At 42.1% G+C, this 13,239-nt stretch overlaps 1 protein-coding gene across 1 annotated transcript in view; it reads left to right on the forward strand.

The window, feature by feature from the left end:
- arb2a (ARB2 cotranscriptional regulator A) overlaps positions 1 to 13,239 on the forward strand; it is a 164,326-nt gene that overhangs the window by 89,585 nt on the left and 61,502 nt on the right. Inside the window, exon 9 of the mRNA XM_026188413.2 lies at positions 10,042 to 10,158. Within this exon, the coding sequence (XP_026044198.2) occupies positions 10,042 to 10,158 (117 nt within the window). The remainder of the gene's footprint in view (positions 1 to 10,041; positions 10,159 to 13,239) is intronic.

A 13,239-nucleotide genomic window follows, 5' to 3' on the forward strand; every position in this document is an offset into this window, starting at 1 on the left:
TGCCTTTCTCTGAGATAAACTAATAAATATATTTTCTTTTCAAATGTGCTCTACCGAAGGCCCTAATTACCATACGCTGACAAAGACCTGACAGAAGTGTAATAGTTAAAAGGTAATTTCACTAGAAGTAGGAGTTTGGGTAGGGAAAAGGGTCAGTGACACCCCCTCCCCCACTACCACCACCACCACCGAACCTACCCATCCACCAGCCTGCCTCCACCTCTCTCTTTAACGATTTACTCACGCGTTTCGAGGACTTTTTGCATGATTGACTGACAAGGTCTTTTTCCGAAATAGCATCTTCAGTAATAAGAAATAATTGACTCCCCCTAATCAAAAAAGGGTTCATGGAATCCACAAACCCAACTGTAATCTTCTGTGGCATTTCCAGCAGAATTGACAGTCCTCATAGCTTCAGGCTCTATACCACTTTGATTTAATTGCTTTTTTTTATAAGATTAATAATATGCTTTATACGGAGTTATGTGTGTGTGCTCTGTGTGTGTGTGTGTGCGTGTGTGTGCCCATTTTCCTCTTCTACAGCTTTGTTTTTAATCAACAATATCACTTGAAAAGAACTTCAACCGGTGTGCCTTTTTTTTCTTGCGAGGTTTACGTTTAATTTGTTAAATACTGTAGTAATTTTTTATGTACTCAAAAGAGGAAGGAATGTTGTTGTTGTTGATCACATTATTATTATTATTATTATTATTATTATTATTATTATTATAGTCCTCTGATTTGATATTAAATCTGGTCCAACAGAGTATTTTGTGATATAATCTAAAATGAACTTTTTTTTCTTTATCCGGTCTATAAAATTGGCTAATTGAATTACTTTGTGTTTTCTTAAACTCGGCTTCAGTATTATTTTTTTTAGATTTTGGTCTCATGTCTTGATTACTTTGGGCATAAATATAATAATAATTTAAGTGAGCATGCCTTGCGAACTGCAAAGTTTTTTACATGATGGGGAAAATTAACTTGGAGCTACCCCCAGCCTGTCCAATTTGTAATATGGCCTCAACCCCTTCCCCTCTCTTTCTTTTCTGACTCATCTTTCCTCTCGTTAAAAAGCTGTTTTAAATCATGGCTAGTGGCAATGAGAAGTTAATTTCAGATTGTTATATATTACCATTAATTTCATTTGGCCTTCTGTAAATTTCCCTCCCTCACTCTCTTCTGCCTTTGAGTACAGCAAGTTCACAGAGCCTTTTCCTCTTTTCTTTTCTTTTTTTCTTCTTTTTCTGGCCCCTCTCTTTTGTCCTTGCCCTGCGGCACAGGAGACGAGCAAATATGAAGGAGCAGAAGATGATAACTGATGGGAGGAACACTTTCGTTGTCATTTTACCTCCCCTCCCCTTTCCTTTTTTTCCGGAACTTTTTCCCATGTGTTTTTCAAGTGGCCCGGGTAGTTTAAGCACACACTTCTACTAAGTAGGGTAGTATGCTTGTCCATATTAGGGGTTTTTTGCTGTCTACTTTTACTTCTCTTTCTTTTTTCCTTATTTAAAGTGAAGGTGTATGACTCTCCACCGAGATATTTGGTATATTTGGCCATGAGCAGACACAACCCTTTCAAAGAACGTACAGTAGCTGGACTTTTTGTCTTGATCTGTAAAACTATAAAACTGGATTTGTATGAAAACTAAAAAACTTGTAAAAAGAAAGCTTGAGCTGGGAAAAAAGAAGAAACAGGCTCTGTTCCCAAAAACAACAAGAATGGGGGAAAAAAGATTAAAATTTAGCTGTACTTCACCGTTCTCATAACAAATTTAGAAAAATTGGCTGGAAATTCCCACAATGAAAATTCCAACTCATAGCTTGTTGAAATTTTCTCACTACACCCCAATTTAGAAATGTTGGCTTCGATGCCAACTCTGGGCTCCGTTAGTACAAGAAATCAGTGTTTATCAGCCCCTAAGGCTGTGTGTGTCTTAGAAATGGACAGCAGTACCCAATGGATATTTAACACATTAGCTTTGGCAGAGCAGAGAGTGGTGTGAAAACACACTGATTTCCTAAGTGGCAATCATATCAGCCTCACCATCACAGAGGCAGCAGAGAGCAAACATCTGTGTGTGTGTGTGTGTGTGTGTGTGTGTGTGTGTGTGTGTGTGTGTGTGTGTGTGGGTGGGTTCAGGAAGCCCTTGCTTTTCCTCAGTGTCAGTATCACCCTGAGTTATAACCCAGAGGTCTCACCCTCCTCCTCCATCCACCCTTGTTAGGCCCTCTCGTTCACTCCCTGCCTCTATCAATCCCATTCTCCCTTGCCCTCTCCATCCTCGTCTCCAACTGAGAGTCACCCATCCAAATCTATGTTAAAACAGGGTCATCCCCCGGTGTACACTTAAAGACTGTCCCTTTAACCTGCTCCGAAATACTTAGGGCTATTATTATAGCTTATAAATCATTAAGAAAGTTTAATTATACAAAAATTTCATGGTAGAAATGTGCAAGCTGACACATGGGAAGGGGAATTTAATGGGCCAGCAAGTCCCAGCACCGTGAGGGAAAATATTGAGGTTAGGTTTCTATTTTACAGCATTGCCGGAGGGTTGGGAAACAGAGAGAAAGACAAGAAAGAAGCACTTTTAGAGTAAAAAAAAGGAGAGAAAAGACAACGAGGAGGCCTGTGTGCGCTTCGCAAAGTAACTTTCCCATTCCAAACTTTAGATTGAAGCTGTTAATATGGCCACTGATTTGGGAACAATAAAGTCACTATCCACGATACCTTGTGTCACTTATCATGAGAAAAATACAATTAAATTAAAAATTAATTTTTAACATGCCACAGTTTCACTTTGTAAATAAAAATTTGTCTAGATAGATTTACAATTTGAAGAATTTCTTTTAGTGTCACTAAGAAATTTAAAAAAATAAAAATTCCAAATTGTAATGTTACAAATATTTGTCCACTTCTTAACTGTCCGTGTGATTTCAGAGAACATTATGGGTGTACTATAAATGTATTATAAATACTACCACTGTCCAGATGTTAATAAGAAATTGTTAAATTTTGTTGTAGTAACTACACCTTGTTGCTGTCCATTTAAGCTGCTGCTTAATTTACCATGTGTTCACGATTTGTAAATAAGCTGTTAGTGAAACCCTGTTGGAATTCAAACATTTAAGTGCTTATGCAATTACGTGTCGCTATCAGGAAGAGCGAGATTGATGTAGAAAATCTGTGACTATGTGAAGAGAGCTTCGCTAAGCTCCAAACAGCCTGGCCTCACCAGCCAGATGTGCAAATGCAAATTAGTCAGGAACCTCTCAGTTCACTTTGGATTTCCACAGGATGTTATCAGCCAACGCAGGGCAAAGTGCCTCTGGACACAGTTGAAATAGATCATATCAAACCTGTCCCATATTACCAAAAAACCCCCAAAACAAACGGTGATAAGTCCAGGGGGCCAATGTGCCTAGAATCTCTGGCTTCCGGGCAAACAGAAAGTAGTTTAATGAATATACACATACAGTATTACATATAAAAACTCTCATTCAATCCTGTTAATTTGTATTAAACTAATAAACCTGTAATAAACCTGTAATAAACTAAATTAATCGGGTTTAGGGCTGTCTCTTTTCTCTGTCACACTATACTATTATTTACGATAAACTTTTTTCCGACACCATTCATCCCTTTCTTCTTGCCCTTTCTCTCTCCTCCTTCCTGTCTTCCGATCTTTCTCTTGTTTTCCATGTGGGCACAAGCGGGGCGCAACGCCCGCAGCCAGCAGGTTTCCTGGCATGCAGCTCCTCATCCTCTGCCTTTTGTTTCCACCAGTGAACAACCATTCTCCACCTCTGCTGCGTCAGTAAATATTTATTGGCCTTCCTTTTCCTCATCACCCCCACTGTTGTCGGTGCGTGTCTGTGCGCCTGTGAGTGCGTGTGGTTTGCATGTTTATACACACACAGAATCCTTCCCAGCGCATACACTGACATGCGCTACCTCCCTCTACCCAGTGTCCGGTGCCGTCACTCACACATCTCAGCAATGCCGCCCCGTCACCCCGTCCCTCCACCCACCATCCTCTGTTTCTCTCCATCGCTCCATCATGCTTTTGGCGGACAGTCGTGAGAGGAAACAGCGGAGGAAGTTATTGCAGTTTTCTCCTGCTCTGTCACTCTGCCTGCCACAACAGAAGTTTATGCACCTGAGAGAACCAGAGGGGGGGAAACCCTGCAAGTAAATGCATGTGACCTCAGCGAGCAAAACCTCTGCACACTCCCACCACACTAAAGGTTGCACATACACAAACATACTCCCTCTCGTTCCCTAGGGCTCAGTGGCCTCATGCTAGAGAGGCCTTCCTTCCTGCAGTTAAGACAAAGGAAACCGGGGACCGACAGGGGACCTGAGGCCGCTGCTTCAAAGCCACAGGAAGCGCCAGTGTTGTCTCTTCCTGTGGAGGGTGTTGGAGCGTGGAGGGTCAGCTGCCTGTGTTTTCACAGCCAGGGACGAACAAGGATGAGTGTGTTGTGTGTGTGTGTCACATCATTGGTAAGATATCTGAACACGCTGCACTCCAACTCCTGTCCGCCCTCTATGACCTCAGATCACTTCCTAGCTACACATTAGTATGTAGAAATAAAAGAGACAACACATGTACAGACACACATACACCATCATCATCATCATCATTCCTGTGGTCAGTCAAGTTCTGGTTAAAAGCCGAATCCAGATAAGCATAATCAACCTAACTGCTATTTATCTACATTGTCCTCATTAATTTTAGATGGAAATGATAGGAAATGGAGTCTCTGTGAAAGCAGCAGTCAGTTTGTTTTCCCTTGCCTAGTGCTTGCTACTGTCTTTGCAGAGTCCGCACATGCCTTCAATGTGTACATGTTTGCGTGTGTTTGTGTTTGTGCCCCTCTTCCAATGTTGTTGTATATGGATTTATGGGGGTGTATGTGTTAGTGTGTCTGAGCCATGTGTTTTCAAACCTTCCGGTGTGCACCCACATGCGTGTTTGTTTGTTTTTTCTGTGTTCGCCCTGGCTTCTCTGATGCTCTCCTCTTACTCTCTGGCAGGCACAGGACAGTTAATCAATCAAATATTTAAGCAGTGCTTCAGTGCTCAGTGGGTAGTCCTAGATTATCTGTGGCTGTTGGCAGTGCATGGCGCAGCCACATTATAAGCCTTGTCTCTGACTGGCATCATTGCGGGGTGCTTCCCTCTCTCTCTCTTGCTCTCACTCGCTTTCTCTCTTTCTCTCGCCCTTAGCCTCTACTCAGTCTTTGCTCACTCTCACTGACACTCTACATTTTGTCCTTTTTCATTCTCACCTATTTTCTGTCATTCTCTCTCTGTCCCTTGTTTTCCTTTCTCTTGTTTGCTGCACTCTATTCACACTCTCTCTCTCTCTCTCTCTGTGTATAATTGTGGCTTTTCACATTGACTGTCTGACAGTGAGCAAGGCCCCTTAAAGAGCTCTCATCTTTCTGTCTTTGCCTGCTTCTCTCTTTTCTCTCACTCTGCATTCTTTCTAGGGATGAGTCTGCCTGTCTCCCCACAGGGAACTCCATTGTGGATTACCATTCAGTTTTCGCCCAATTATCTAGTGGCTTTTGCTGCCTTTGACACATAATTATCAAAGGCCTAAATAATTGTCTTTATTATTGCCGGTGTTTAGATGTAGCGTCAGTGGAGCAGTCATGAGCAAGGGAGCGTCACGGGGAGAGGAGAGAAAATGAAGTATTTATCTCGACCAGAGATTAGCTTAGCATGCTGTTAAATGATGTCTCGTCGCTTATTTCAACTCCTAGTCCAGATAAATAAACATGATTAATATGCCCCCCCACCCCCCTCCCCTCCTTCATACACACACCCATCGCATATCATATTCTGTGTCAGTGGTGAAAATAAGATTATGCACAACAAAAAGTCTAGCAATTAGCTGGCTTTGTAGTAGGAAGCAGCTTAAAGCGCTAAACACTGTACTTTACTGAGGGCCGTGTGAGAGGTCAGGTACAAGACACATGGGTTATAGACAAGTCTGCGTGTGTGTATCTGCATCTGTTTGAGCGACTCCAAATGCGTGGGGGTTGGCTGTTTCATAGAGCTTGTGAAAAGCTGGATTTAGCAGAGTTGTGCCAACCGAGGGGGTCAGAATATGTGATATTTGTGGGTCTCTTTAGCAACCAGGCCCTCTGCAGAGAAATCAAAAAGAAATGGTTTACGAGGAGGGGGAAAAAAGGGAGAAGTAAAAAGAGGGAGAAGGATTTCAAAGTTCATCCAGAGTTTGAATGTATGTGGGTTGAGGGTGAGCTCAAGTCTGCATCGTCAGTTGTGACTCAGATTTGTTATCGTGGTTCAAAAGAATGTAAATGTGATGCTAGTTGGGGTCAAATCGAATCCATATCACAGTGAGGGAGTGTGTTCAAAAACTGCACGGCCATGAAAATGGGTAAAGAAATTGTGTTTACACTGTTTTTTTGTGGCGCTTTAAATCATGCTATTAACAAATCCCTGATAATTGCGCTGAATTAGACTTACAGTGCTGTTATGATGTAGGATATAGATAAACCACATTAGGCAGGTGATAAACAATTCATCAAATTCTTCTTGGGTGCGTGGCGGCTGCCCTTTAAGTTCCGGCTTCCAGATCAAACCCCAGAGCATTGGTCCCATTTAAACATAATCTTCTACTTATGTTTTAGTAACCCAGAGAAAGCCCATTTGCTTCAGGGATGCTGTTCTGATGTTGACTCTTTGGTCCGATCTCTCTGTGAAGTGGGACGAGGGAAAAGAGAATTTTCCTCCTGGGGATTAATAAAGTATTTATAAATACTCTTTGTTGTGCACATCTGCCTGTATGTGTCTCCTTTGTCTAGCTTTATCTCCATAGTCCTTTCTGGGGGTTTTTCTCCCACTTTTGATATCCACTGAGCTTCTTATAGTCTTCCGCCTTTATACTCCTCTTACATTTTTTTACACACCAGCCCCACATGTCCAACATCCACCCACACCCATTTGAACTTTACTCTGCTTATCCAGCTGCTCTAGCATTAAAGGAAAGGCCAGCCGAGAGGCGGCAAATGTCTCAACATCTGTGTGTTGGTTTTAGTTCAACAAGTATTTCCACATGTTTCTTTTCCTATTTCCCTGTCCGATACTTGACTGATCACAACAGCTGGCTTGTTTCCTTGTAAAAGCTGCTGTCTGCAGTTACATAGTGAATTAGCACATTTAACATTGCGGGTATACGTGGCTAACACTAACTCACAGGCCATTGTGGTGTGGAATGATGAGTCATATGAAAAAACATCTTACACTGATATCCACTGGAGAATATTTGGCTTCGTGCTTCTGCTTGTGAGTTAACAGCATTACTCTCTTAGAAGAAGATACAGACCTGCTTAGATTATGCTTTCAACATGCAGCTAACCACAGATGTCATTGTGGCTTGTAAAACATGGGACCCAGTGGGTGTCAAAATTACTGTGGTTAACGGCCACACGGCATAGAACACTCTCTCCTGGAGTCATTATTTGTCAACCTATTACCCCAAGTGTTACCACAGCCAAGTGCATGTGTGGAGGCATTGCGGCAATGAGAGCTGTCAGAATGAGTGATTGATATAGGCACTGGTGAGAGATGGAGTTCTTTGCTCCTTAATCTTCGGTTGAGGGAAGCAGACTTTGTTTGGTGAGATTTCCTAATTTGTTTGCACTCCTACTTTTAGCAAATTTACAACAAAGTGAATGTCTTTGAGTAGCAAATGATAGAGAAACTTAAACAAAAAAAAAGGCTAAGAAAAATAAAAGACTTTTTTTGTTGTTGATTTTCATATCATTAAAAATTAGGATGACAGGTAGGCTCTGCCTACCACAACGGAAATAAAAGCAACCGAATACTGTATATTCATTTTAAAAGGTAATTTTAGGATTCTAACAAGTTCTCTTTAACCCTTTGAGGTCTAAGTTGCCATTAGTTTGGTAGTTAGTTATCATTAGATGTCCTCAGCACTAATCCTCACTTTAACATTGGGCAGTCCCAATATGTCATTTTTGTTTTTATTAATGTTCTTTTTTCCATGGCAATTAAGGAACAAAGAAAAAAAATCAAACCTCACCCACATCAAAAACTATATACATATTTTTCAGCTATGGCATGCTTCTCATGTCCTCTCTTATTTCGTAAGTACTTTAGAAGTAAAGTAAATGACATGCTGAAGTACTTTAAACAAAGTTAGGCTTACAAAACAAAAGCCTATTTGACACACTGACAAATGTTTGGTTTTACTTACAGTTCTCCTACAGTTCCTACAGTTTTAATATACCAGCGATGTCAACTAAACCTTACCTATATAGAGTATGTTTAAGTTTTCCTTTCAAAAGAAATACATGTTGGAATCATTGTTTTACAGTAACAATAGTAGCAAGCAGAGACTCATTTGTCTGTCCACCTGGGCATTTGAAAAGATGCTGAGATTTCTGCCCAGGCTTGGGCAATGCTCTCGACTAGGTTGAAGTCACATGCTCAGTGTTTTCCATGGGCAGTCAATCCACTCTTGTTTTCTGGTCTAAACTGGTAGTCCTTTCACTCAGGAAAGGGCCCATTTGGCTAGCACCAGAAAACAAGGCCCTGACTGACACCTCCAATTTTAAAAGGTTGACTTTGCAGCTCCCATGGGCCCAGTTCTGCCAGAGGAAAGCTTTTCAGCCAAGCAAGGATGAGGAGGGATTACAGTGAGGAGTGTGTATCAGTGTGTATGTTTTCGTATGATTCTCTGTGAATGAACCTATATGTCTGGACAATGTCCTTTTAAACTCTAAAGTTGTGTACTTTTTTTTATTAAGTATGCTCAAGTGTGTACCTCACCTGTCAGGCTGCTTTATTCTTCTCTGATAGTGAAAATGTTCCTTTGGTAGCCTTATCAGGTAGATGATATGAGTCTTTTGTGCCTTAATAGATCCATTTATCTCTATATACTTTAATTTGGCTAGGTATGGGAGGATGTATTCAAATGCCTAATCTCATTTATTGCATAGCCAGCCAGAGCTGCTCTCTTTGATAGCTCCACCTTTAGACAAACATTCATCTCCTTGTCCCAAACCTCTATGCCCATTAAAAACATGGCTTCATACCTGTGGCTCAAGCCAGTTTTGGTTTAATACCTTTGGGCTTTTATAGGCAAATATTTATCCAGCACAAGTCCCAACTAATGCCTTATATTCTAAACTCTTCCCTCAGCCTTAACCTCACCACTTCTTGGCATGTAGCCATAAACACCTAGCAGTCCACGACACTTTCTAAATTTACTGCTTCCTCAGAGGTACTATGCCGATCCCTTAGTTCAGTCTCTTTCTCAGCTTCTCTAAATGTATAAAGTAAGTGATTGTTAACCTATTGTTGCAAGTCCTGTTCTCTATTCTGTCCTTTTTATCTTAAAGTTGAGTGAAGCGGCTCGTTCCCAAGGCTTGGCTGTAGTACTCCTTGGGGTAGCACCAGCGGTGTGGGAAGTCTATTGTAGTGCGGTAACAAGTCCTTTGTGTGACATTTTCCTTGGCATTGACATTCAGAGGGGAATAGGAAGACGGGCCTACGAACACCACATTCTCTGTGACATGTGAAGGGAAAGGGTATTAAGAATGGGGACCAAGGTATCTGAACGTGCGCAGGAAAGGACATTTGCACAGAACGTGACAAGGACACACTATGGTGGAGCAGTGCTCTTTCATATTTCGCTTTACAACATTATGCTCTATACATGAGGTTGAATCAGTATCCTTGGGTTACAAAATTGTCCACTGGGCTATTGATGTCACCAAGAAATATGCATTCAGTGCACTCTAAGAAGTAGGCAGTTGGGCCTAGTATTCATAAATATATATTTGGTTTGTCTAATAAAATGCATTTGTTTAGATGTATGATTTTCAAAATGCAGGTGTTTATTATTCAAAAGAGTTTATGACTCTTATAATATTCCTCTTTCTCGAGCAAATATTTCCTCCTCAGCACGAATGACGGTGTTATTAACATGCTGGATGTGTGACTAACACAAGCTTTATTTGTTTTTATTGCAGATGAATCAGAGGGAATTAGAGGTGAAAAACAAAGTATGTGCCGTGGCTCTGACTGATTCCGCTCACAACATCTGGCTACAGGAGACCACAAAGAGCACACAGGACTGGATGCAGGAGGTGAAATAACGGCACAAGCTCGAATACACAATCACGTTTTAAAAGCAGCGATATTATGTGCAGGGATCATGCCAATGATGACTCCCGTCATGATAATGTTCTGACCTGTGAGAATGCTAAGTACTGATTGCTCAGTTATTACTAATTACTAATCAGTAAAGATGGATTGAACTACAATAATTTTCAACACGGCGTTTATTTTGGTTGCAGCTATGCACCTTTAAGTTTCAGGATTGATTTGTGGTAGTTTTTGTACAGTACAGTAGTCCAGAACCACATTTTGCTGTGATAACAGTCACACAAAAAGCACACACAACCAGGCACATAAACACGCAAACCCAGTGTGGTGGGGCGTGGTCTGCGGTGCAGTGCGGACGCACCTGCACGGCATCCGCAATCATGCCCGCCGTGTTAAAACACAGGGACTCAGGGGTTGGTGGTTGTTGTGGTGGTGTGGAAAAATGGTAAATAAAGATGGCTCAAAACACGGGTCTGTGATCCCGTCGTGCCTTAATTCCACCATGCCCAGACTCACAGGTGAAAAACAATTGCATCTAATCTATTGTAGATAGAAACAAAGATGCTCCAAAATTTACAGTAGTCCATCCATGATTTTTCATCTCATGTAAATTGTATACCGTACAGTTTGTCTGTATAACCCTACTGACCTACACAGGTATCCTTGAGTAACAGCAAACCTAAGATGCCATGGAGAACCATTGTTTGCATGTTGTCCTTTTTTCTTTAGGTCTTCACTTTTTCCCTGGGTGCATGTCAAGGAATAACTGAGACAGTTAACCCTCGCTGGTGCATGCGTATGAAGCTAGGCGGATGAAGTATCTGTAAGAATGCGTGCATTTGTTCATGTGTGTGGGATAGAATGCACGTGCACATGTGCATTTGTGTTAGCTTCATTTTAGCATTTGCCCTTTCTAGTGTGACCTCTGTGCCATATGCATCACCTGGGCTCACTCAGTATGCACATACAGATGAGATAACATCCAAGACCAAAGCTGCTGGAGAGCCAGAGATGCAAATGTCATACGCTCACACAACCATTCACACACAAACGCACACATCACATACCATACTTTCATTTGTATTACATCCTCTATCCATATCCCTTGCCTTTTGTTTTTGCTATCTCTGTCATCTCCAAATCTGTGTGTGTGTGTGTGTGTGTGTGTGTGTGTGTGTGTGTGTGTGTGTGTGTGTGTGTGTGTGTGTGTGTGTGTGTGTGGTTCACGTATTTATGTATGTTGGTTTGATTGGTGGGGATTCAAGGTTGCTCTGCCTCCCCTTTCTTTCATGTTGTTTGGCATTTCCTATTTTTGATTCTTTTAAGGGACGTGTAGGACACCACATAATTGGCATGTTAAGTAATTTTTCTGTTTGGAATGATTAAACAGAACAATACACCTGAAAAACGACGAAAATATCCAACTGTAGTTTTTCGTTGATTTAGAGAGGAACCCACTTAATTAAAAGGGAACAGGCAGACTGATGCTTTGGTTTGCTCTTTAAAATGCAACAACTACAACAAAAATGTGGGAGAAACGTACATCTACAGATTTCACACACATTATTTCACCTGCCTCGGTTCCTTATAGTTTTAACTGTTAAACTTAGCAATAGAGATTTATTGCTAATTAATTCTACCACTGTACTCTACGTCTGTCATTCTAAGGAAGAATGTTGTATGTACAGTGACTTCATAAAAACGTTGGTTACAGTCTTTTTGAATGCTAACCATATAGCTTTGGGTTCTACTGTTGCACAGTTTTGCTAATAATTGGCTTAAAATGAAGATGTGTGTGTGTGTGTGTGTGTGTGTGTGTGTGTGTGTGTGTGTGTGTGTGTGTGTGTGTGTACATATATATATATATATATATATATATATATATATATATATATATATATATATATATATATATATATATATATATATATAACACCCAGCACGCCCCTGCGGGCGGTTTATCCTTCAAGCTCGGGTCCTCTACCAGAGGCCTGGGAGCTTGAGGGTCCTGCGCAGTATCTTAGCTGTTCCCAGGACTGCGCTCTTCTGGACAGAGATCTCCGATGTTATTCCCGGGATCTGCTGGAGCCACTCGCCTAGCTTGGGAGTCACCGCACCTAGTGCTCCGATTACCACGGGGACCACCATTACCTTCACCCTCCACATCCTCTCGAGCTCTTCTCTGAGCCCTTGGTATTTCTCCAGCTTCTCGTGTTCCTTCTTCCTGATGTTGCTGTCATTCGGAACCGCTACATCGATCACTACGGCCGTCTTCTTCTGTTTGTCTACCACCACTATGTCCGGTTGGTTAGCCACCACCATTTTGTCCGTCTGTATCTGGAAGTCCCACAGAATATTAGCTCGTCATTCTCCACCACCCTTGGGGGCATCTCCCATTTTGACCCCGGGACTTCCAGATTATACTCGGCACAGATGTTCCTGTACACTATTTCCACTTGGTTATGGCGTTCCATGTATGCCTTGCCGGCTAGCATCTTGCACCCTGCTGTTATGTGCTGGATTGTCTCTGGAGCATCTTCACACAGCCTGCACCTGGGGTCTTGCCTGGTGTGATAGACCCCAGCCTCTATGGATCTTGTGCTTAGTGCTTGTTCCTGTGCTGCCATGATTAGTGCCTCTGTGCTGTCTTTCAGTCCAGCTTTGTCCAGCCACTGGTAGGATTTCTGGATATCAGCCACCTTCTCAATCTTCCGGTGGTACATACCATGCCGGGGCCTGTCCTTCCATGCTGGTTCCTCGCCTTCCTCCACTTTCTTGGGTTTCTGCTGCCTGAGGTATTCACTGAGCACACTGTCAGTTGGGGCCATCTTCGTGATGTATTCATGGATGTTCCTTGTCTCATCCTGGACTGTGGTGCTGACACTCACCAGTCCCCGGCCCTCTTCCTTCCGCTTAGCGTACAGCCTCAGGGTGCTGGACTTGGGGTGAAACCCTCCATGCATGGTAAGGAGCTTTCTTGTCTTGATGTCAGTGGCTTCTATCTCCTCCTTTGGCCAGCCTATTACCCCAGCAGGGTACCTGATCATGGGCAGGGCGTAGGT

Source organism: Astatotilapia calliptera, chromosome 12 (genome assembly GCF_964374335.1).
Source record: "Astatotilapia calliptera chromosome 12, fAstCal68.1, whole genome shotgun sequence".
Taxonomy (NCBI): Eukaryota; Metazoa; Chordata; class Actinopteri; order Cichliformes; family Cichlidae; genus Astatotilapia; species Astatotilapia calliptera.